The sequence below is a fragment of the Nannobrachium achirus genome (assembly GCF_963921795.1).
Source record: "Nannobrachium achirus genome assembly, chromosome: 12".
Classification (NCBI taxonomy): domain Eukaryota; kingdom Metazoa; phylum Chordata; class Actinopteri; order Myctophiformes; family Myctophidae; genus Nannobrachium; species Nannobrachium achirus.
In genome coordinates, this window is record NC_137832.1 from 39,248,084 (window position 1) to 39,271,948 (window position 23,865).

Genomic DNA, 23,865 nt, shown 5'->3' on the forward strand with positions numbered 1-23,865 from the left:
GTCGCGCTGTGAGCTTGTATATCTGTTATTTTTCAATAGCTAAAGTATCCACGAGTTTCCAATGCCCCATAGTGCATTGCGCAGACGCTGTACCGAGCTTCCGGCGCCGCAGCCGAGTGTGATTTACAAGCTCACAACAGGCTGCATCTGCGACGCGACGTGAGCTTGTATGTCTGCTGTTAAACCGGAAGTGTGGTGCAAACAGGTCCAAATAATCTCCAGTAAACTCCCGCGGAAACAGGTGGATAAAATAATTAAGGGCCCTCCACCTTGGACCCTAGTAACTCAGTCCCACTTTTCCCCCCCTTGTGATGCCCCTGGGGATGTGACTGATAGAAGGCTAAGTTCCGTGTTCAGTATGTATATGTATTAGGGCTGTCACAATTATTACATAATCGTCTAATCGCAATTATTTGAGGTAATCGCAATTATTTCGCATAATCTTCATAATCGTTTCCATGTTGAGAAATGCTATTATAGTTAAAAACACTTTCAAGAAGTAGTGGAAATAGCAGATCTACAAGCTCACAACGCGTCGCGATGCGACGCGTTGTGAGCTTGTAGATCGGCTATTTACAATATCAATGTTATTTTTTAAGTATAAAATTGTGAAATATGTCAGTAATTTCTTTCAATATTTAAGTTGTGTGTCATGATTGCCATGTGCAACTTTAAAGCCTAAAAGCCAAACAGAAATGACAAATACACAATTAAATCGTTAATCGCAATTATTTGAGTGACAATTAATCGTCATGTAAAATGTCATAATCGTGACAGCCCTAATATGTATATGTTTGTGGATGGCTGTACCTGGGATTTCACTGCTATCTTGATATGTTTTCACGTCACCTCATTATCTTCGTTGCTGATTTGCTCACCTGGGATGATGCCAGATGACCTGCCCGTCCCATGGCATAATCATAACATTATCCCTCATTTCTATCCCTATGAAGATCCTGTTTGAGTCAAAACTAGTTTGGTGATAATAAACACTAGGGAGCATTATAGCAGTGTGCAGCAAGCTCTTATCTTTCTCTAACTGTTCAGCACCTGCTCCAGGGTTCACAGTAAAATACAGTGTTAATTCACCTCTGAAAGTGCACACTTACGAGTCCATTTTTGCACATTCAGAGCCGTGTTAACAGTACACTCCGGGTTCTGCTGATGTGCGTGGAGTTCACACTGTGGACGGGCATGAAAAGACTCGAGGGCAAAGAATACGCAAGAGAAACACGCAGGAGAGCGATGTAAAGGAGAATGAGAGAGAAGACATTCCTATCTTGTTATCAACAAATGTGCCAGTGTTTGTACATCAGAGAAGAGAGAGAGAGAGAGATGGGAGGAATGGAGAGAGACAAGTGGGATTTTTAGAGAGGGGAGAAGGAAACAGAATGATGTGATGATGGAAGGAACAAGGAAAAAGGAGGAAGACTTGAGAGAACGGAGGAAAGGGTGAACCCATTAAGACCTGAGGCCTGATTCTAAAAATGTATTCTAAATCCCAACAGTTTACTGAAAAACCTATGTTGCTATATCAGTGGCGCTCAAACATTTTCATGTCAAGGACCCCCAACATTATATGTACTGTAGAGTTGTGCCATTCCAACACTTCAGGCTTTCCTGTACCTTTCCTGAATTTTCTTCTGGAAATACTAGTTTTCCCAAGGTTATTTTCACTTTTTAGCACTGCTAATTCTTCTCTTTTGTCACTTTTCGACCCTTCTTTTCATTGGAAAAAATAATTTCTGAATAGCACACAACAACACCTTTGCAAATGCCCTCCAGTCCTGATTGTAATTATTTAATAAAAAGAAATATGTTTAATCAATCTATACTTTAATACAGATTAGGCTTCAATGAATGTATTTTAAATTAGGCCCTTTGCGCTCCAAGCCCTCTATTTTTAATAGGTTAACTCAAAAGAGTGTACCCTTAACGGATTCTTTTTGGTTCCATGTGTGTTGAATAACACTGAGGAGTTCACTGTGTGGAGCAGCGAACCAGGGGAAAGAGAGGGGGAGAGAGAGACATCTCCTCTTATCAGTTCAGTTGGTCTGTTTTTGTTTGATAGCCTATTGATCTGTAGCTCTTTCATCAATAATTCTATAAATGACTAAAGCATGTCATCAGGTTTAAAGCTTCTGCACACACGCACACACACACACACACACGCACGCACGCACGTACGCACGCACGCACGCACGCACGCACGCACGAGTGTGTGTGTGTGTGTGTGTGTGCCTACTCGTGTGTTTGTTTGTATGGAATAGCAATGTTTATTTTTAGTGTCCCAAAGTGCTTTACCTTTTTATTACACTGTAAAGTCCTCCGTGATGGCTTTACTGTGTAGTTTTAATAGCAGAGTTTTGAGGTTTGAGCTAAAAATACGTGTGTGTGTGTGTGTGTGTGTGTGTGTGTGTGTGTGTGTGTGTGTGTGTGTGTGTGTGTGTGTGTGTGTGTGTGTGTGTGTGTGTGTGTGTGTGTGTGTGTGTGTGTGTCTGCGTGTGTGTGTGCGTGTGTGTGTGCGTCTGTGTGTGTGCGTGCGCCTGTGTGTGTGTGTTTGTGTTTTAGGGGCCCCGGACCCCACGGCCGGAGCCAGTGTGGACGATGAGAACTGCTGGCACCTGGACGAGGAGCAGGTTCAGGAGCAGGTCAAACTGTTCCTGTCCCAGGGAGGCTACCACGGCTCGGGCAAGCAGCTCAACCTGCTCTTCAGCAAGGTGTGGTGCACCTGTCCTGCAGCACACACTCACACTCCTGAGCAGAACAATCTACCTGTAGCCTCAAGTTCACATAGGGTTGGAGCAGTGTTTCTCAAACTTCTTAAATTTCAAGGTCTCCCCTTAACTCTGACAATGTAAATGGAACCAAATGGATCTGTTAGGATCCATTTGGTTCCATTTGTACAATGTCAGAGTTACAGACTTTACATTATAGTCACTATTGAAACAATGTTGTGTGAATAAGGAATTTTAGAGACGTTTTGGACCATAAATACTTTGGTCATATTGACCAGCTATAATTTCCACTTGTGAAACATGTGGAACATATCAGTGTACGATGCACAAACTAATCCATATTGTTTTCGTCTGTGTCAGTATTTATTTATTTAGTTCCATCTATCCCTGCCTCCTTTCTGTCTCGCTCCCACGCGTGAACGCACGCGCACGCACACACACACACACACACACACACACACACACACACACACACACACACACACACACACACACACACACACACACACACACACGCTCAAATCACATTCTTGCCCACCATTCTGCCTGCATCCTTTCCAAGTATTGTCTTCTCACGCCAAAACATTTTATGTTCCCAATTGCTTATAAAACACCATTGAACAGCTTGCTCACCAGCATCCCTCACACACACGCACGCACGGACACGTTTAACCACAATCTATTTCATACTTAAATACTTTGTCATGCAATGGGTTATAGCCGATCTACAAGCTTGTAACTCTGCTATATTTTCTACAGTTGCAAACTTTGTCACAGTTTTGAAGATTTCTGATTCATTTATTAAACTAATTACATGCCCAAAATAGGGAAGCCAGCCTGAACATGGGTAAAGCATCATTCCCACCGGGCAAGATAACTATAAGGATAACTATAAAAGATATCGTTCGCCATTGTTTTTTATTTATAGTCGGTGACCGCTGCCATCCGCTTGAGTTTACAGTTTAGGCATTTAGCAGACGTTCTTAATTCAGAGCGACTTACAATAAGCAAGGTAATAAATCAATACATCAACATCAGTACATCAATTGCATAGTAATATCAATCTCGAAAAAAATAACGTAGGTAGACCAAGCATCTAATCAGTAAAAAACGTTATATAAAACCTAAGAATGCTATCTAGCTTTCATGTATGGTCATTGAGGGTAGGCTAGTGCTATGGTAAGTGCTATGGGCTTAGGTGGAGTCTGAAGAGGTAAGTCTTCAGGCCACTGCGGAAGCTAGGGTGTGAGTCTGTCGTTCTAAGTGCAACAGGGAGTTTATTCCACGGTTTGGGGGTCAGGAGGGCGAATTGTCTAGGCCAATTTTTTTTTCTTTTTTTTTTTTTGTCCTGTCCTCCTTTTTAGCGATGGTTCTGTCAGCATGTTGTTGTAGTGTTAGCTGATCTGGAAGTTTTAAAACGATATGCCTTTATAGTTATTGTGCCTGGTGGGAATGACGCTAAAGGTTGTAGCTTTCAGCCAAAGCTAACTGAAGAAGAGCGGGTTGATGGAGAGTAAACAGGAGGCATGGTGACAGAGAGAGAGAGAGAGAGAGGGAGATATTGTACAGTATGCCAGGGCATTGCCCATTAAACAGGCACTCTGTGGTTTTGTCTTTTGTATGCAGTTACAGGGGGAGAGATACATCTGCATTAATGCATTGTGTGCACCATATAAAGATTGTTACCCAAAAGCCATTATCATCTACCATCCCTGGCTTTTACAATGTCTCACAGCAATATGCTGTTTGGTCTCTATTGCACGCGCACACACACACACACACACACACACACACACACACACACACACACACACACACACACACACACACACACACACTCTCTGCCTGTCGGCTTGTCTGTCTATTTAAGCGTCCACGTGTCTGACATTATGTGTCTCTGTTAAATGGGCTCATTCCCCTTGCCAAGGTGAAAGAGTGTGTGTGTGTGTGTGTGTGTGTGTGTGTGTGTGTGTGTGTGTGTGTGTGTGTGTGTGTGTGTGTGTGTGTGTGTGTGTGTGTGTGTGTGTGTGTGTGTGTGTGTGTGTGTGTGTGTGTGTGTGTGTGTGTGTGTGTGTGTGTCCGTCCCCTTGTGACAGCTAACATGTTTTTGTGTGTCTAATCCTGTCACAGTGTGTTGTTCTGTTCTCCGTCCGCTTGTATACAAGATGGTGTGTGCGCGCGCACTTGTGTGTGTGTGTGCGTGCGTGCGGTACTGTATACACTGTGCATTCACTGTATTTATAGACCCTTATGTCTGTATGTGCCTAAAACATTCATGTCTGTACAGGTGCATATATATGATGCATGCATCTAACAACCACCACGTCTCTCTGTCACTCTCTCCCTCTCTCTCCCTCTCTCTGCTTCTGTAGGTGAGGGAGATGTTAAAGATGCGTGACTCCAACGGAGCGAGGATGTTAACACTGATCACAGAGCAGTTCATGGCGGACCCTCGCCTGGCGCTGTGGAGACAGCAAGGCACCACCATGACCGACAAGTACAGACAGCTCTGGGACGAGCTCGGTGAGCAAGAGAAACACGGCCGCCGCACATACTGTCTTATGCTCAGCCGCACACACACACAGACACTCTTAACACATGCACTCACACACAGCTGCGTGACGCAGGGGGCCGTGCGCTTGCCTTTCGCATGCTCGGGCGTGTGCTGGCAGAAACGCGCTTGTGTGTGCACGCGCACACACACCAGTGTTGGAAGAAGTACTCCATTTTTTGAGTAAAAGCTGCAATGTAGAAAAGTAAAAGTCCGGAATTCTAAATTTACTTGAGTAAAAGTACAAAAGTATTGGTATAAAAAATATGTACTTTGAAACTACTCATTATGCAGAAGGTCCCATAATTTCACAACTTCTGTCATGAAATTATGGGATGGCAGATCAGATCTACAAACTTGAATATTTGCCTCTGAAATTATGTAGTGGAGTAGAAGTAAAAGTATTGGAAATTTGGAATACTCAAGTAAAGTGCAAATACCTCAAAATTGTACTTAAATACAGTACTTACGTAAATGTACTTTACTGTTACTTTACACCACTGGCACGCACGCACGCACACACGCACGCACGCACTACTTTGTATGTGCAGGGGTTTGACACAGCCCTGTCCCACTTACTGAGAGCGTTGTGTTTTCAACATAGCACAGTGCCTTATAAAGAGCCCAGTTAACACCATCTACAGTATGTAAAGGTCTTCAAGCCAGGCGGGCATAGCATTCAGGGGACCCAGCACTGGCCAGGGGCCCTGAAACCCATGAGAGATTCTTATTGTAAAACCCATATCCACGTCCACACAGTCACGATTATTACATTTTACTTGCCGAGGAATTGTCGCTCAAATAATTGCTTTTGGGTTTTTGTTGTTGAACATTACTGTAACATTATGAATAAATATTACATTTTGGCTTTTAGGCTTCATAAACAAAAGGTACAAAGAGCAGATTATTACAACTAACTTACATAATGTCTTGACATTATACTTACATTGTTACATGTACATTATACTATACTGCTCGAGACATGTCATGTTTGACGTTTTGAGCTTGTAGATATGCTATTTAGGACGATAATGACGATTATGCAAAGAAAAATGCAAAAGATTATTGAGATTATCTTAAATAATTGCGACTATGTAGTAATAATTGTGACAGGCCTATTCAAACATATTTACATCATTTTTCTGTACCGCCAGTTTGTTCTTTGTGTCTGAAATGTTGCCAATTTGAGAGTACTTTAAATGTATACTGACTAGTAAGACGCCTCAGGGCGACAAGCGACCTCTCGCCATGTCTTGGCCATCTGGCCAGTGATGTATATTGGACCAGTTACCCATACTAAACCCCGACCTTCGGTCACAACTATCATTTTGCCATTTGTCACCTTTAAAAACATCTCGCAAGAGCAAAAGTGTTCTCATAACATGTTGGCTGAATGGTTGTGACATGATTCACATCAAAGACGGTAGTGGATCTTTGGTTCCCAATCCCATAGCCTGGACAGACCTCTATGTGTTTCCAAAGCGACATCTTTATCATAACCATAGACCATAACTCAGAGGCACATGTTGGCTGTTTAGATCCCATAACCCGTAGGGATGGTGGCTTTGTATATGGCAAGTTGGTTGTCAAACAGCTCCTCTCTGGAGATATGGCCACAGATGGGCCATAAATAGAGTATGTCTAGAGTCATATCAACATGGATCTGTCCCATTTAGCGCCACCATCAGGGCGATTTTTGGACACTGCTCCTACAGATTTTGCCCTGAAATCACGCAAAGCGGTACACAGTATCTCTAAAGTCATGTCATCAACATGGATCTGTCCCATTTCCCATATTCCCTCCTGATTGGCTACCATTGCCTTCTAAAGTTTGTGTATGTCACAGCAATAACCGCTGTGTCCTCTCCAGGCTTTCGTTGGTTTCCACTAAAGTCTTGAGTCGCCGTCGTCGCAGTGGATGATGAGGATGTTCCTTCCGCTGTTTTTCTTCTCCCCCTCTTTAGTCGTGGACTGTTCTTTCCAGGGACAGCGTGGTGATCTCATCTGTTTCAAATCCCACGTATTCTTGGACGTGTGCGTGGCGCGGCCTCTTTGAAGTCCACACTCCAAGCCCTTCTCCCCCCGAACCCTTATCGCTCCCGCTGACGTGTGACGAGCGCTGCCTCTCAGCAGCCTCTCCCCTGTCTTTTGTCTTTTGTCTCTTTCTCTCTCTCTCTCTCTCTCTCTCTCTCTCTCTCTCTCTCTCTCTCTCTCTCTCTCTCTCTCTCTCTCTCTCTCTCTCTCTCTCTCTCTCTCTCTCTCTCTCTCTCTCTCTCTCTCTCTCTCGTGTCTCTCTCTCTCTCTCTCTGTGTCTCTCTCTCTCTCTCTCTCTCTCTCTCTCTCTCTCTCTCTATCTCTGTCTTTCAAACACATCCCGCTCCCCTGCTTCCTCCTCCCCAGACACAAAGCCGTCCCTCCCAGCATTCATCGCTTCTTGTCTGCTCCTCCTTCTCCTTGCACACCTTGTTTCTTTCTACCCCCCCCGCTCTCATTCTTTCCCTCTTTCTGTTCTCTCTCTTTTGTGATTCTCTGTCTCTCTCTCTCTCTCCGTTTCCCTATTCATGTTTTCTCGCCGTCCTTGTCCTCGTCCTTCCTCCCAAACGTTTTCTTGCCATACGTTTACACATGTATGCGCCCCCCCTGCAGAGTGTACATATCTCCGTTAGTCTGGAGAATAAAATCCCTGAATGCATTCATTCCATCCCCAGAGACCCAGCCAGTTTTCATATTCAGTTTGTTCCAATTTACATCAAACCGATATGTGTGTAGTCAGCGTAGCCTCGGGAGCGGCGAAGTTCTTTTGTTTTCACAAAAGAGTTTGCCGTTTTTCGTGCGTTTGTTGCGTGCGAGATGGCACTGGCGTACAAAATGTGGTCCGTGCGTTTATATCAATGTGCTGGGTCTTTGCAAAGCGCCGTGAGCTTAGAATCTAGAAAATAGTTGTTTTTATTTTTATTTTTTCTCCCCCAACAGCTACCTGCGTTTCGTGAATCATTGTTTAGGTCTTTCCATCGTTAAGTAGGGCAGAGGACTGAGGTGCGTGTGTGTGTGTGTGTGTGTCCAGGGGCCCTGTGGATGTGCATCGTACTGAACCCCCACTGTGTGTGTGTGTGTGTGTGTGTGTGTGTGTGTGTGTGTGTGTGTGTGTGTGTGTGTGTGTGTGTGTGTGTGTGTGTGTGTGTGTGTGTGTGTGTGTGTGTGTGTGTGTGTGTGCGTGTGCGCAGGAGCCCTGTGGATGTGCATCGTACTGAACCCCCACTGCAAGGCAGAGCAGAAGGCCTCCTGGTTGCGGCAGCTGCGCAGGTGGAACAGCGTGGACGTCTGCCCCTGGGAGGACGGTAACCACGGCAACGAGCTGCCCAACCTCACCCACTCACTGCCTCAGGGCGCCCATGGCAACCAAGGTCAGAGATGAACCGACGCCTTCGTTTCTCCTTTTTTTTTCTTCTTCTTCTCTCTTAACGACCGTTTTATTTGTCTGTCTGTAAACGTGCCGCCCGTCTTATTCGTAACCCCTTTTATTGAAGGCAAATTCTCAGACAGCTACGGGGCAAGCAGAGGTTAGGATAAGGACCAACTCATCGCTGTCGGGCAGAGACCTTGTATCTCCGTATTTTGGCTGTTTATGTTTTCTTCTCCCTAAATTAATGCCATACTTTTCTGTCGTAAAAATAACCAATCTGCAAGTGTTGTGATCTTGTAGATCTGCTATTTCCGTGTGTCTGTTGGTTTCATAAATAATGAAAATTATTCATTTACAAGAGCTTGGGACTACAAAAACAACTATGATGGATCCATCGGAACCCTTGTTGTTTTTTCCCATTTCTTTAAAATTCAAAACATGCAAGGTTTCCACCTGACAGCGACAAAATGGAGCCTAGTGCTGGTGGCAGAAGTGTCTCTGTGTGGATGATAATATTGAACCCTGTCCCCTAGGGATGGCACGATATGAAAATTTCATATCACCATTATTTTGACAAAAGAAATCGCGATTTACGATATTATCACGATAATTAATATCCATTATCCTGGGGCGGAACGTTTGCTAAAAAATAGTATAAGTATTAAGTACGTATATTATTATCAAGTACGTAAGTACCTTTTACCAATTATAGAGGGTTTAAGTGGTACCGGATATGCAGCTCAGCAAATGAAAGGTGAATTGATTGAGGACGATATGACGATATATTAAATCTCCACGATACGATTATCGTGAGTGTTTTTTATCACGATAAAATCGCTTATCGTCCCATCCCTACTGTCCCCTCTGCTCTCTCTCTCTCCCTCCTCCGCCTCCTCCAGAACTGCGTCCCCACAGAACGGTGTTCACGCGGGCCATCGAGGCCTGTGACCTCCACTGGCAGGACCGCCATCTGCAGCACATCATCGCCAGTGACCTCTACGCTAACTACTGTTACCACGACAACCAGGACGGCTCCCTCTTCGACTCGCGCGGCTGGCCCATGTGGCACGGTGCGTGTGTGTGTGTTTGTGTGTCTATTTTTTTTTTCTTCTTTTTTTTTACCTTCAGTTTGGGTGAAGATTAATTGTTTTGAGATTCAAAATACCTTTTGGTGGCAAACGGGGAATGTGGGAGGGACAGGGGTGTCGCACCAAATTCTGGGCCCTGGGTACAAGGATTCACAGCGGGCCCCCCATGAATGTTCTTCACCGAGTGCTGCGCTGCGAGCTTGTGGATCTGCTATTTTTGAAAAATCTAGATTTTTCTTTTTTTATGTTTCTTTGTCAGTGGTGCTCAAACCTTTTTCATGTGAAGGACTCCCAAAATGATATGTATTTGGCTTCCAGGGATCCCCCAGAAGCAAAATTTGAGTTACAAATGTTCGCTTAAAAAATACATATTCAAAGATTTGCACAACATTTTCACCACTTTTCAAAAATAGCAGATCTACAAGCTCGCAGCATGGCACTAGGTGCTGCGCTGTAAGCTTGTATATCTCCTATTTTTCCATAGCTAAAGTATAAAATAATTAAGGCCCCTCCACCTTGGGCCCTAGTAACTCAGTCACACTTTTCCCCCCTTGTGACGCCCCTGTGTGTGTCTGTTTGTGTGTGTCTGTCTGTGTTTTGCCAAAGCTTTTTTCCCCCTTCAATTTGGGTGAAGATTAATTGTTTTGAGATTCAAAATACCTTTAGGTTGCAAACAGGGAATGTTGGGAGGGATAACATGAAAGTTAATGTGTTTCCTGTTTCTTAGAACACGTACCGACTGCCTGTGCCAGGGTGGATGCCCTGCGTTCCCATGGTTACCCCAGAGAAGCACTCCGACTGGCCATAGCCGTGGTGAACACGTTACGGCGGCAGCAACAGAGACAATTAGAGCACTTCCGCCGACACAAAAAAGGTGAGGTTATTACATTTCATCGCTGTCGAGCAGAAACCTCATATCTCCGTACAGTATGTCAACGTCTTTGTTTGTTTCTCCGTAAATTAATGCTCTACAAGCTCGATTAGATTAGCTATTTTTGAAACATTTTGAAAGTGAAAGTGGCAAAGTGTGTGTGTTTTTATGAATATTGAACCAAAGAAAAGTAACAAGAGCTTGTGATAAAATAATTGTTTATTTCCGGAAAGGTTTTGGACAGGGTTCCACCCGACAGTGACTCTTTGTTTATTTTTTGGTTCTTCCAACTCATATTATGTTTTGGTTCTAGATCAGAAAAACTAGTTTGTTGTCAGCAACATGTTGCTAGAATTGTCATCCGGAGTTTCAAACTTTTAACCGCGAATTGAGAATGTACTGTAGGCGATAATGGAATCCGTAGGATACGGGGCTGAATAAATTAGAATCCGCGGCTTGTGATTGGCTGAACGGAGGTCGGGTGCGCTCCACTGTGTTCACTTGGACCGTGCTGAGGTGCCGAAAGTTGGCGTTATGAAGATTTACTATTCTGTACCCCAGTAGATGGACGGCGCTGAGTCGGCTCATGTGACTTCGCAACGATCCACACGTTACCGCTACCGCTCGCTCGGCGGCGTCTCGCGTGGTTCAATGTCACCTGAGACGGTGCACCTCCGTCATGGTCACCGAAAACAAGCGCTCCTTCCGCAAGTGTCTCCTACGGATTCCAAAATAGCGTATTGTAGATGCAGTCTATTTAAATTATTCCTTGGATCTTAAATAAATACAGTTTCCTTTCAAAAATTGTCTGCTCTAAATTAAATTAAAAAGGGAGATACTTTTATAGGAACAAGTTGTGTTAACTGTGTTATTTGTCTCAGAATTGCTCCATAAAGGTCATACCTCCACTACCAACCTAGAGGGCTGGGTTGGACACCCCCTGGACCCCATTGGTACCCTGTTCAGCACGCTGACAGAGTCGGGACGGGGGACAGAAGACGGTAGCAACACCTGCCTAGACCTCTCAGGTACCACTAGACCTTGTAGGTGGATTGCAACTCTATATTGTAGTTTAGTAGGTGTTTGTCTGTCTGTGTGTGTCTGTTTTCATGTGTTATTGTGTACTTGTATATGTTTGTATATGAGTAGTCAAAAGATTACTGCATACCCGGCCTGGCAGAGATCTGCACTCAAGGGAGCGCACTTTTCTAGTCTTTCTAGTAATTTTAGTAAAATAAATCCAACAAGGAATTTTAACCAACACAACTGTCTGGATGATTTAAAAAGTTCTGTTGTGAAATGAAGGCGCATTCCTGGAGTAGTTCCACATGCTGGCTGCAATATTACTCTTGTCTGCCACAGGAACTGTTTGAACGCACAGTAAAAGGTGTACCGAGTAAATAAGAAAGTAGCCATGGGAAAGCTACAAATTTTAAATCATAGAATAATTATCGACTTTCCAATTTTTATTTGTGCTTCCATTCCGCCACGAGGAATAGAATAATAATATAAAAGATATCTTTATTGACCTTTAAAGACGGACTATCTACACCTGTCCCTGTTAGTCCCTGATAATTTCCATTTGCATAACATGTTTCTGATGGATCACACATGTCTCCAGTGTCTTTTTAAACGTTGTTGTGGAAGTAGACACATCACATCGTCACTATCGGTCAGAAATCTCCAAGTTTCAAATTTGTACGTTTTTTTGCAAAGTAAAGCCCTGCTTCATCATACAAGGCCGTCGCACAAAAGTAGTGAAAACGGCAGATCTGCAAGCACACTGTAGATCGGCTGTTTTCACTAGTTTAAATCATTTTTAAAATGATAAATACAAAACGAACGGTTTTGGATATACAACGTTTCCACCCGACAACGACGATATATATGGATTCCAAATCAGTGTACCACATTACCTGACAGAAAGCTGTCCCAGTTCAGTCATGATGGATGTTATCCCAGATTCTTCCTCTGTACAGTTGTCTGTCTTATTGTGCCTCGTCTTTTATGTGATTTTTAAATTCATCTCTCTCTCTGTCTCTGTCTCTCTCTCTCTGTCTCTCTCTCTCTCTCTCACGCGCCCCTGTGCTCCTCTGCTCGACGGAAATAGTACTCTCCGTCTCTACGGCTGAGCAAGTGAAAAGAGGAATGCTCCTGAGGCGTTAATCTTTACTTTGGACGGTTGTTCTGTCCAGACCTCTGTTGTGTGACTGACACAGTGGTTTTCAATAGGAGACAGGCTCATCTTGAGTCCAAACCTCAGAGAACAGAGCATAGACCCTGTCCACAAGGCTATTTGAGCCTTTTTCTTCCCTCTTTCCCTATCTTCTGCTCTACTTCTACTTATCATCCTGTCCACACCTCCATATCCGTCACTCTAACCTAACGCGGACCAGTTTGTGTAGGCAGATGGGCGGGCGCGGTGAATCTCTCCGCGAGTCTCTGGCCAATAGCATGTGTTCTCCTCCCACCACCCCCCTCTGCTCCTCTGCTCAGCGCAGAGAACGCTGCTGCGTCATGACGTCAACACATTCGGTGAGACGCTCTATGCACTCTGATTGGTTAGGGAAATTCTACACTTCCTCCAACAGTGATCATAACGCGATCGCCCAGGCTTCTTTTTCTTCCTATCGCCAAAGAAGCCTGGGTTTCCGAGGCTACATATCCGTTGTCTCTCTCTCTCTCCCTCTGCCTGCTTCAGGCATGTGTACACCTAGATAATATCAAAGGGAGCTTGAGCCCCTGCCTTTTTACCCGTTTCTAAAAAGTGCCCCCTCCAGACCACGAATGCAGTTTTCACTATGGTGAAAGAAATGGAAATGCCCACTTTCCATGCCGTACCCGAAGGCAGCATTCAAGATAATTAATTGCCTTCTCAAACTCTCCAGAACTTGAATGCAGCATTTTCTGTTGAAAGAATGTCCCTCTCTGTGTGGAAATACATGCCGTACGCCACATCTCCAGTATTGACTTGATTATGCTTAGTTTAGTACCGAAAATAGCTGACATCCAAGCTCACTACTGCGACGCGTTGTGAACTTGGAGGTCGGCTATTTTCAATATTTTCACCAAAGGCGCTTTTAGAGATTTCAGGCCCTGCCTCTCTAACATTCTTTGCACGTCCCTGGCCTGCTTCATCATCTGTTCCTCTCTTCCCCACAGACTGTTCCAGCGTAGTGAGCCGTGCAGACCTCCAGCGGTTGCCCGTGCAGCGATTGCTAGGCGACGGCGAATCGTACGTGGCGCTGGCCGTGGAGACGGCTCTGATTGGCTTAGGCCAGCAGAGAGTGATGCCCGACGGCCTGTATGCCCAGGAGAAGGTGTGTCGCAACGAGGAGCAGCTATTGGCCAAGCTGCAGGAAGTGGAGCTGGACGACTCCCTGGTCAAGATCTTCCGTAAACAAGCAGTCTTTCTATTAGAGGGTAAAGGCACTAATACACGCACACACACATGCACACACACACGCACGCGCGCGCGCAGGGGCGTCACAAGCGGGGGATAAGTGGGACTGAGTTACCAGGGCCCAAGGTGACCGCTGCAAGCTTGTAGATCTGCTATTTTTGAAAAGTCGTGAAAATGTATTTTTTAAGCGAACATTTGTAGCAAAAACTTTGGGGGGGGGGGGGGGGGTCCCTGGAACTAAATATTTTGAGATGGGAAACATAGGTTTTTTTTTAAAAACTTAGAAGGACATTTTCATGATTTTTCATAAATTGCAGACCTACAAGCTCGCAGCGTGGCACTGGCACTAGCTGCCGCGCTGTGAGCTTGTATGTCTGCTAGTTTTTGATAGTTAAAGCACAAAATAATGTGTAATAATGCGTTCCCAGTCAATGAATCCGTGTACCCAGGGCCCAGAATTTGGTGCGACACCCCTGCTGGACAGTATTTCCTCCCTAGCTCCAGTCTGTCTGTTCACTGGGTCTGTCCCCTCCGCCTTCCTTCGCTCTCTCCTCTCCTTTTAAAATCCTTCTCTGTCTCTCCCACACACCAAGAGCCTACACATTCTTGCTGAAACAGGAAAAAACACATTGGACTCCGTCTCACTATTTATTATCCTTTCATTTTGTGGTGCAAATAGAAGCTGAGCTGCCTTGGGCCAGACCAAAATGAGGTCTTTTACGCAGTAACACCAGGGGTATTGTGTCAGCAGACACACACACACGTACGCGCGCACATGCAGTGTGTGCGTTTACAGGTCTGGTACTGGAACCAAATGTGACGCCTGGGGTTTGGTTATGGGAGTGGGAGAGAGGTGGCACATCCTGGAGGCCCAGCCCTCAGACCTCCAGTCCCCACCCTAACCCCAGCCCTGTCCCTGCCCATACGCGACCACCCACCTCTGGCTCCGTTACTAATGGAGTCCCAGGCTCGGAGGCCTCCACACAAGGCCCCCGGAGGCTCGCAGCAGAGCCCCTGTGTGATGTGGTCTGTGGCTTAGGGAGCCTGTTGGGGTTTAAAATAACCCACCGGAGACGCGGGGAAGAGGGGGAGGGAGGAGAGAGAGGAGCCAAGTCTGCACATACCGCCATATGTTTTTCAACGTCACTGTGTGTTTTGTGCCGCGTGGCTTCTGCCTTTTCCTACGCTGGGAGGAGCAGGCCAAGATAAGCCACTGTCCTTAACCCATTTAGGACTAGGTTTATTGACTGCTTTAACTATTGAAAAATAGCAGATATACAAGCTCACAGCGCGGCACCGAGTGCCGCGCTGCGAGCTTGTAGATCTGCTTTTTTTGAAAAATCATGATCTTTGAATATATCTATTTAAAAGCGAACATTTGTAACACAAATATTTGCTTCTGGGTGGTCCCTGGAACAACATATTTTGAGATGGGGGTCCGCGGCCAAATACCTGTAATTTTGGGGGTCCTTGACATGAAAAAGTTTGAGAACAACATGATTTAGAAGAAGGATTTAGAAGTTGGGTCAAAGATCGGGTCAAAGATATTCAAAGACTGAAAGTTTCAATCCTCATACCACTGTTGTATATTTGATGTTTGTACAAAAGACGCTTCTACTCTTATTATTGTACCCCTTCATTGCCTTAAATGCTTCACTTGAAAATCAAATAAACAAAGTAAAAAAAAAAAAAAAAAGATATTCAAAGACTTGCACACATTTTCACGATCTTTCAAAAATAGCAGATCTACAAGCTCGCAGCGCGGCACTCGGTGCCGTGCTGTGAGCTTGTATATCTGCTATTTTTCAATAGTTAAAGCATAAAATAATGGTTAAAGTGGTTAAAATCTAACGCGACTCGGGCGCGTTCCAGATATTTGAGAGTTAACAGCAGTGGTTCTCCATTTTATTCCAGCTCTGGACCACTAGCAAGTGGTCCAGACCAGAACCAATCCTCAAGGACCACCCCGCCCCACCTCCCCACAACTATGTACTGTATATATTTAGTATATAAGAAGGCTTAACTCTGTCATTTCTATTTTAATTCATATTTAACATTGCTGACCTTATACTTACAGTAGTTGTGGGTGTCGCACACAGAAAATAGTCGTTCTACAAGTTCACAAAATAACTGAATATGTCAAGGCCTTAACAGTCAATATTTCATTTCAAGATTATTTTCCCCACAATACGCCATTAGTGGTCCATGGACCACTGGGTGATGGTTTTATGTATACTGCCCTTTGAATGGACACATTAACGTTATCTATAATATAGGGGTGTAACTATGGCTACAACTATCAATAATGTTTTTGCGGTTATTCTATTGATTCATTTGATTATCCGTTGCACCCCTAGTTGTAACTGTTCACAAAGTTCATGGTTTAGTTCTATACGTTACAGTGATGTTGCAGTTATGTACGTTTATTATGACAACAAAAAAGAAAAAGGGAAAAAAAGAATGCCAGAGAATGAACATTGACATTTCTTTGAATTTTCAATAAAAGTAAAAAAAAAGAAAGAAAAGAAACATCATACAGTTATTATAATTTGATTTACCTTTGAACACCATGGAATTACAGTACAGTGTACCTGACCCAATCTTTAGAAATGATGAACAACAAGCTATAATATAGCATGGTTGACACGTGTGTGTGTGTGTGTGTGTGTGTGTGTGTGTGTGTGTGTGTGTGTGTGTGTGTGTGTGTGTGTGTGTGTGTGTGTGTGTGTGTGTGTGTGTGTGTGTGTGTGTGTGTGTGTGTGTGTGTGTGTGTGTGTGTGTGTGTGTGTGTGTGTGTGTGTGTGTGTGTGTGTGTGTGTGTGTGTGCGCGCGCGTAAGAGAAAAATAAATAGAAACAGAAAGGGAGGGAATGACAGAAAGAGAGTGCCAGACAAAATGTGTCTGCCATACAGATAGATACGATTGGATGATTGGAAGGATGGAGAGAGGATGAAACATAGAAGACTAAAGCCTGCATTCTCCCCCACTGAGTAAGGTGTAATTTGCAACCTATAAACCTACCATATAAGCCTCATTCACTGTGCTGATTGATGTCCATTGTCCTGTCGGAATCAGACAGGAAAGGCTGCCTAATTTTGGAGCAGGGAGTTTTTCTTACTGGTTGCTTTGTGTATTTGTCTAGAAAATAGTTGCATTGATTGACACACGCAAATGCTGTATCGAATGAGCAACTTTTGAGAAGTTGGGTCAGTCTGCGCCATCTTGGACTATCTCTCCTTGAATGGGGAGTCATCTAACTCTAAAGTTCTTTGCCACCGAAGGTCGCAGTTTACCATGAGAAATGTCGCAGCTTGTCTCCGTCTGTCTGTTTGTCTGTCTGCGTCAGTACACATTTTTACAGTCTATGGGTTGGTTCCCTTGTCACTGTGACATCACAGGTGAATCACCTGAGGTGATACAGTATCACAGGTGACATCACCTATGTAAAAGTCCATATATGGGTATTCCCCAGAATCCCTTTTATGCCCATTTATGAAGATCCCTGATGTCATCGATATATATCACTGACCAGATGGCCAAGACATGGCCCATATCTGTGTGGCTGGTTCAGATAGAAAATACATTGTATGTATATGGATACATATTATTATTAATAAAGGATAAAATAAAATCCATATATGAGCATTCCCAGAAACAAAATCCCTTTTATGCCCATTATGGAGATTTCTGATGTCATCAATCCCAGGCCCTAACTGGCCCAAGAGCCTGCTTTACTCTGATTTACACGTACCTTCCCCGAAAACGTTAATTTTAAGTCCATATATGTATATGGATATATATTAATAAAGGATAAAATAAATAAATTGTCCATATACAGTATGGGCATTCCCAGATGATGCCCTGTTAGGATTAGGATACCCCCTTATGCTCATATATGGAGATCCCCGGCATCAACCCAGGCCCTAACTAATTGGCGCATGTCGCCCTGTGACATCTTACTAGTAGACACACATTATTACCATTTACATTTTATATTTATAAGAACATGAGTTGTATACAACATGGAATGTTAAAAATAGTTCCAAAGGGCACTACTGTTTTTTCTTTTTCTTACAGAGGCTTTTATGTAAGGTCCATCCAATGTCTCACCAAACGATTAGATCATTCATTCATTCATTCATTCATTCATTCGTTCATTCATTCATTCATTCATTCATTCAACATGTTGATGACTGGCACATTACCTTAATGATAAGCAATCAAAGGTCGCTGCTGACAGCATCGTCTTGACTTTGCTAGTGCTGACGTTTTTAGCATTAGCAGTTTTCTAAACTGATCTATCTCCTCAACAGTAGTATACTCTGTGCTACTAGGTCACTAGCTTGGTAGCAGCATGCTAATGTGCCTGATGTGCCTCACTGGAGTAGAGGACAGCGCAAAAGTCCTATTTTTCCTTTGGAAAGGGAGGGGCTGTATGTATTGCTTTGCATCTTGTCTCACTGTTGGCTGGCTTGTTGTGGGGCACGTAGAATATTAAACATATTTAACTCAATTTAAGCTATAGTTTATTTATCGAATCCAGACCCTCATAGTATTGAACGTTTCAATATAAATCGGGGCATACGTTTGCTCCAGAATAGAGATGCTAGGGGTCATGTGGTTAAGAAAACATGTGTCAGAATGTAACTGCAAATGGCCAGAAGGGGGGGTTTTCTCTGTCAATCTGGATTATACCATAACTATTGTTGTTCCTATTGACTAGTGATTCTCAACCTTTTCAGGCTGCGACCCCCAAAATAATCATATTTTAACTGGGGACCTGTTTTGTCGTTGACAATTACATTTCTTTTTGGCTTTTAGGCTTTGAAGTTACCCATGGTAGATATGACACATGCCCTAAATATACAAAGAAATTACTGACATATTTGACAACTTAAAAAAGAACATTGATATTGGAAATAGCCGATCTACAAGCTCACAACGTGTCGCGATGCGACGCATTGTGAGCTCATAGATCTGCTATTTCCACTACTTTTTGAAAGTGTTTAAAACTATATTAAACATTTCTCAACATGGAAACGATTATGACAATTATGCAAAATTATTGCGATTACCTCAAATAATTAGACGATTATGTAATAATTGTGACAGCCCTACTGGGGACAGGTTTCCTTTTGGCTTGTGCCTCTAGGACAGCAAAGTGTTGGTGGCTGTCACTAAAGCATGTCTTGTCCACTGTGTGTCCTGTGTGAACAGGTGGGCCGTACAGTGGCCTGGGAGAGATCGTCCACAGAGAGAGTGTTCCCATGCACACCTTCGCCCGCTATCTCTTCACCTCTCTCCTACCTCATGACGCTGAACTGGCGTACAAGATTGCACTGAGAGCCATGCGGTAAGTCTGTGTGTGTGTGTGTGTGTGTGTGTGTGTGTGTGTGTGTGTGTGTGTGTGTGTGTGTGTGTGTGTGTGTGTGTGTGTGTGTGTGTGTGTGTGTGTGTGTGTGTGTGTGTGTGTGTGTGTGTGTGTGTGTGTGTCCTATCTATGCGGACTGTCTGTATGTGAAGTTACTGTATTCTCCACAGATTGTCTGTGTGATTTGCTTCTGTGTATATTTACCTTTGTGTGTGTGTGTGTGTGTGTGTGTGTGTGTGTGTGTGTTAATCAGTGCTGTGCTGTGTTTTGATATTGTGACTAGAGGGAGCTGGTTCAGTGAATATTAATTAGATTAATGAGAGTGTAATTAGTGGCTGTAATGAGGAGGAACCCCCCCCACACACACACACACACACACGCACAGGGCCAACAGAGACAGGGCAGTGAGGGGAAGGGGCCTGTTGTGCTTCTACAAAGCAGGGGATTCTGTCTTGATCCCTCCTCAATGAGTCTGCCTCTGAACAATGCCGATGGCAAATGATTAGCCGATGAATGGTTGAGCTGAACTTTGTTTGGTTAGTAGCATCGCGCGTCACCGACTGACAAAACGGCAGCATAGCAGAGGCCGCCGCGGCCGATGAGCGTGAATTGATCACTGACGCTCTCCTACAGCCGACCAGCTGATTGAAATGGCGGCCTAGCCCAACGAAACGGAGCAGGGCCTGCTTTTCAAACGACGGGCAGGCATGCGATGAAGGTCGCGCACGTCCCCTCTTATCTCGCCGTTTCCCCCCCCCCCCCGGTTCGGTTCTACTTTTTTTTTTTTTTATTTTTTTTTTTCAGAGTCAGCCTCTCCCATGCGTTCTCTTTGTGTGCCCCTCCCTCCCTTCCTCCCTCCCACCACCCCCACCGCCCCCAACTCCACCCCTCCCCCCCTCACCTCCGTCCTCACCCCTGTGGTGTGAAACGGGTGATTTAGAATAATATGGCCACTTATGGGCACTCCTGGGAACCAGGGGCGTCTACTCAGCACATAATGAATGTGTGTAATGTAGCGTAGTGTAATATGATAGCATATACCTCTGCTGCTCCCACAGGACGGCGGATGGTTAAATATAGAGGAGGATGGTAGGAAGGAAGGGTACTGTTTTAACGCTCAAAGACCGGGAGCGTGCTAACCCTAACCCTTAACCACTTTTAACCATTATTTTATGCTTTAACTGTTGAAAAATAGCAGATATACAAGCTCACAGCGCGGCACCGAGTGCCGCGCTGCGAGCTTGTAGATCTGCTATTTTTGAAAAATCGTGGAAATGTCTTTGAATAGCTTTGATCCGATCTTTGACCCGACTTCTAAATAATCCTTCCTCTAAATCAGCTGTTCTCAAACTTTTTCATGTCAAGGACCCCCAAAATTACAGGTATTTGGCCGCCGACCCCAGTCTCAAAAGATATGTTGTTCCAGGGACCACCCAGAAGCAAATATTTGAGTTGCAAATGTTCGCTTTTAAAAAGATATATTCAAAGACTTGCAAAATAAATATTGATTTAAAAAAAATAGCAGATCTACAAGCTTGCTGTGAGCTTGTATATCTGCTATTTTTCAATAGTTAAAGCATTAAATAATTCTAGCCCTAAATGGCTTAATGGAGCCATTATAACACTATCATTGATACGAGAGAGAGAGAGAGTAAGAAAACTCAGTCTTTCTCCTTCTCTCTGTCATCCTCTTTCTTTCTCACCATCTATCTTAGGACAGCGCTGTTGTTATGCCTAATTCAGGCTCCGCCGTACAATGGTGTGCCGTGTCGAAAATATAGCGGATCTACAAGCTTGCGAGGCTTCGCATTTGCTACACATTGTGAGCTTGTAGATAGATAAGCACAAAGCAGGCTTTAGAGACAAGGGGACCAGCTCCCTGTAGGACGATACTGTACGTGTGTATGCAGAATGTTGCGTTTGTAGAATAATTGCGGTTGTTTTTGCGTGCGGCACACACGCGTGCTCGTCCCTGCGCGTGTGCTTGTGTGTCGTGGACGAGGTTAATTAAAGAATGTGGGAGCCGCGCATGCCGCCGTGTGCTGCCGACTTGTGTGCGTGCGTGCGTGCGTGCGTGCGTGTGTGTGTGTAAAGGCCAAAACAAAAACACTTTAGTGGTTCACATGCTGTCCAGAATGTTAATGGAGCAGCAGTAGATGGTGTCTCCTCCACTCGGGGGACTGTCCTGGCCTCACCCTCTGGAAGCCAGGGGAGAGAAACCCCAAACGCTATGTTTTATACCTCCAGAGAGTCCCATGTGAGATGTGAGGCTAATAAATCTAGCTCCTTTGCTTAATCCACACAACCTTTGAAGATATATCACTAAGGCTAACATTAAACTAAACTGACCCACAGTATAATCCACAGAGTGTTATTTTAACTCGTTGTGTATACAGTAAATCGAACCAAATTGACACTCTGTTTGTACACACTCTCTGAGTTAAACTAAGGATTTTACTGTAGCCCAAGTTACATTTTGAAGCAAAATAGATGGGCTGGAATCCACACAGTGCACTTTTGTTTCTGTTACCATAGAGGTGTTGTCCTATTTGCTCATATCCGTGTCGCACATCTCACTTTTCTCAAGTTGCGTAACGAAAGATCATCCCCTCTAGGGACCAATTTATGCTCCAATGGATCAGCATGTGGTGGCTCAGCCAAAAGCAGTGATTTTCAACTGAAAGACGTCTTGCGAAAATGAAAAACATTCTCGTCGAGTGACACAGTCATGTGAATTAGGCTCCACTTCAGCTGTTTTTAAGACACAGAAAACAAGTATCAAATGCAATACTTATATATTCATCTTCTTTATTTATTTTACATTCATCCATATGAGTTCATAAACATTGAATCTCCTGTATCAAACGGAAAATCCACTGCAAAGCAAGCATCCTAATACGTGACCAGGCCGTGTTTTTTCAATAACTTTTTTCAATTATCTTTAATATTTTTTTATTGTATTAAATTGTTTCCATTTTCCCCCCAAATTATTACAAATAATTGAAAACAGTTATTGAAAAAACACGGCCTTCTCACATATTAGGATGGTATTCTGAGTCACCAGAAAAAAATTAATGGGTGTTATTAATGAATCTATCATGGTTAAAATGAAGTTACAATGGGTGTGTGTGGGGAGAGGCCCTGCATGGGTGGTAACATTTACATCAACTATCTAAATACTGAATTAAGTAAATTAAAATCAGTTCAGTGTGTTCATAAAAGCCTGATTAGATGATAAAATTACCAAAGGTCGTTTTTTGAAAGTGAAATATCCCTTTAATGTGACTCAGTTCCACAGATGAACATTGTGAAACTAGCAGATCTACATGCTCACAACGCCTCGCAACGCGAGATGTAGATCAGCTATTTTCACAATATTCGCTCTTGCTTAGTTCATATTTGACAGTTTGGCCAGTTTGGTATTAAAACGGTCTTGAAAGTCCTTAAATCGTCACCTTATAAATGTGCAGATACCCTGTATACACTTATACTGTGTGTTGGTTTGTTTACCATTGAGTGAGAAAAAAATTACATTAAAGAGGCAATCATCTGGGGACCCCCCAAAATAATGTGGGGACTCCACTTGGGGTCCCGAGTCCCGACCCCACGTTTGAGAACCACGGCTGTAGGTAAACAACATTATGACTTATGAGAGAGGCGTAGAGTGGAAACACTGACCATATGACAACACCCAAGAACAAGTTTCTCATAATAAATGAGATCATTATAGATAAGTATGGAAGTGGTTGCATCTAGATGACCCCAGTACATACAGTACTGTACATGTCCATATGGTGCCGTGCACGCTATCAAGACAAAAATGATTGACCACCAACAAAGAGATATTATCGCCACAGAAACCTTGTATCTCCAAGTTTAATTTTTTTCATTTTCTTCACAAAGTAAAGCCCTGCTTCATCACACAAGGCCGTCGCACAAAAGTAGTGAAAACAGCTGATGTACAAGCACACAACGCCTCGCACCCGCGAGGCGTTGTGTGCTTGTAGATCGGCTGTTTTCACTAGTTTAAATCATTTTAAAAATGATAAATACAAAACAAACGGTTTTGGACATACAAGGTTTCCACCCGACAACGACGTTATGCAATCCTCCAAACCTTTGGTGTAAAACTGAGTTTTCGTATCTTGAGTCATGACATGACCTGATACCTCTACCTGTCAGCTCTGCTGACGGCTTTGTATACAGAGAAAAGTGCCGGGGCAGGGGTCTTCCAGGCAGCGGATGTGTAGCCTAGCTGATAAATGTGTGTTTGATAGATGGTGGTGGGGTTTAATAATAATAATAGGAGAGTGTTTATAGTCAGGAGGGGAAAGACCAGGAGGTAAAGAGGTCAGTAGTCACGCTGATCCAAACCAGGAACCCAACAGAGTACAGAATTTAGGTAAAACCGTGCTGGGCTGCTTTCTATCAATGTCCGTC

The 23,865-nt window shown here is 43.8% G+C and overlaps 1 protein-coding gene across 2 annotated transcripts in view; it reads left to right on the forward strand.

Moving 5' to 3' along the window:
- The window catches only part of LOC308295854 (zinc finger SWIM domain-containing protein 6-like), a gene marked incomplete at its 3' end in the record, with an annotated part of 67,194 nt that overhangs the window by 34,859 nt on the left and 8,470 nt on the right, over positions 1-23,865 (forward strand). Inside the window, exons 3-10 of one of the 2 annotated variants that reach the window (XM_080738921.1) lie at positions 2,572-2,720; positions 5,111-5,261; positions 8,514-8,693; positions 9,592-9,762; positions 10,508-10,654; positions 11,533-11,694; positions 13,814-14,074; positions 19,272-19,407. In XM_080738921.1, the coding sequence (XP_080595047.1) occupies positions 2,572-2,720; positions 5,111-5,261; positions 8,514-8,693; positions 9,592-9,762; positions 10,508-10,654; positions 11,533-11,694; positions 13,814-14,074; positions 19,272-19,407 (1,357 nt within the window). The remainder of the gene's footprint in view (positions 1-2,571; positions 2,721-5,110; positions 5,262-8,513; positions 8,694-9,591; positions 9,763-10,507; positions 10,655-11,532; positions 11,695-13,813; positions 14,075-19,271; positions 19,408-23,865) is intronic. The other variant, XM_080738922.1, reaches the window with a different exon arrangement.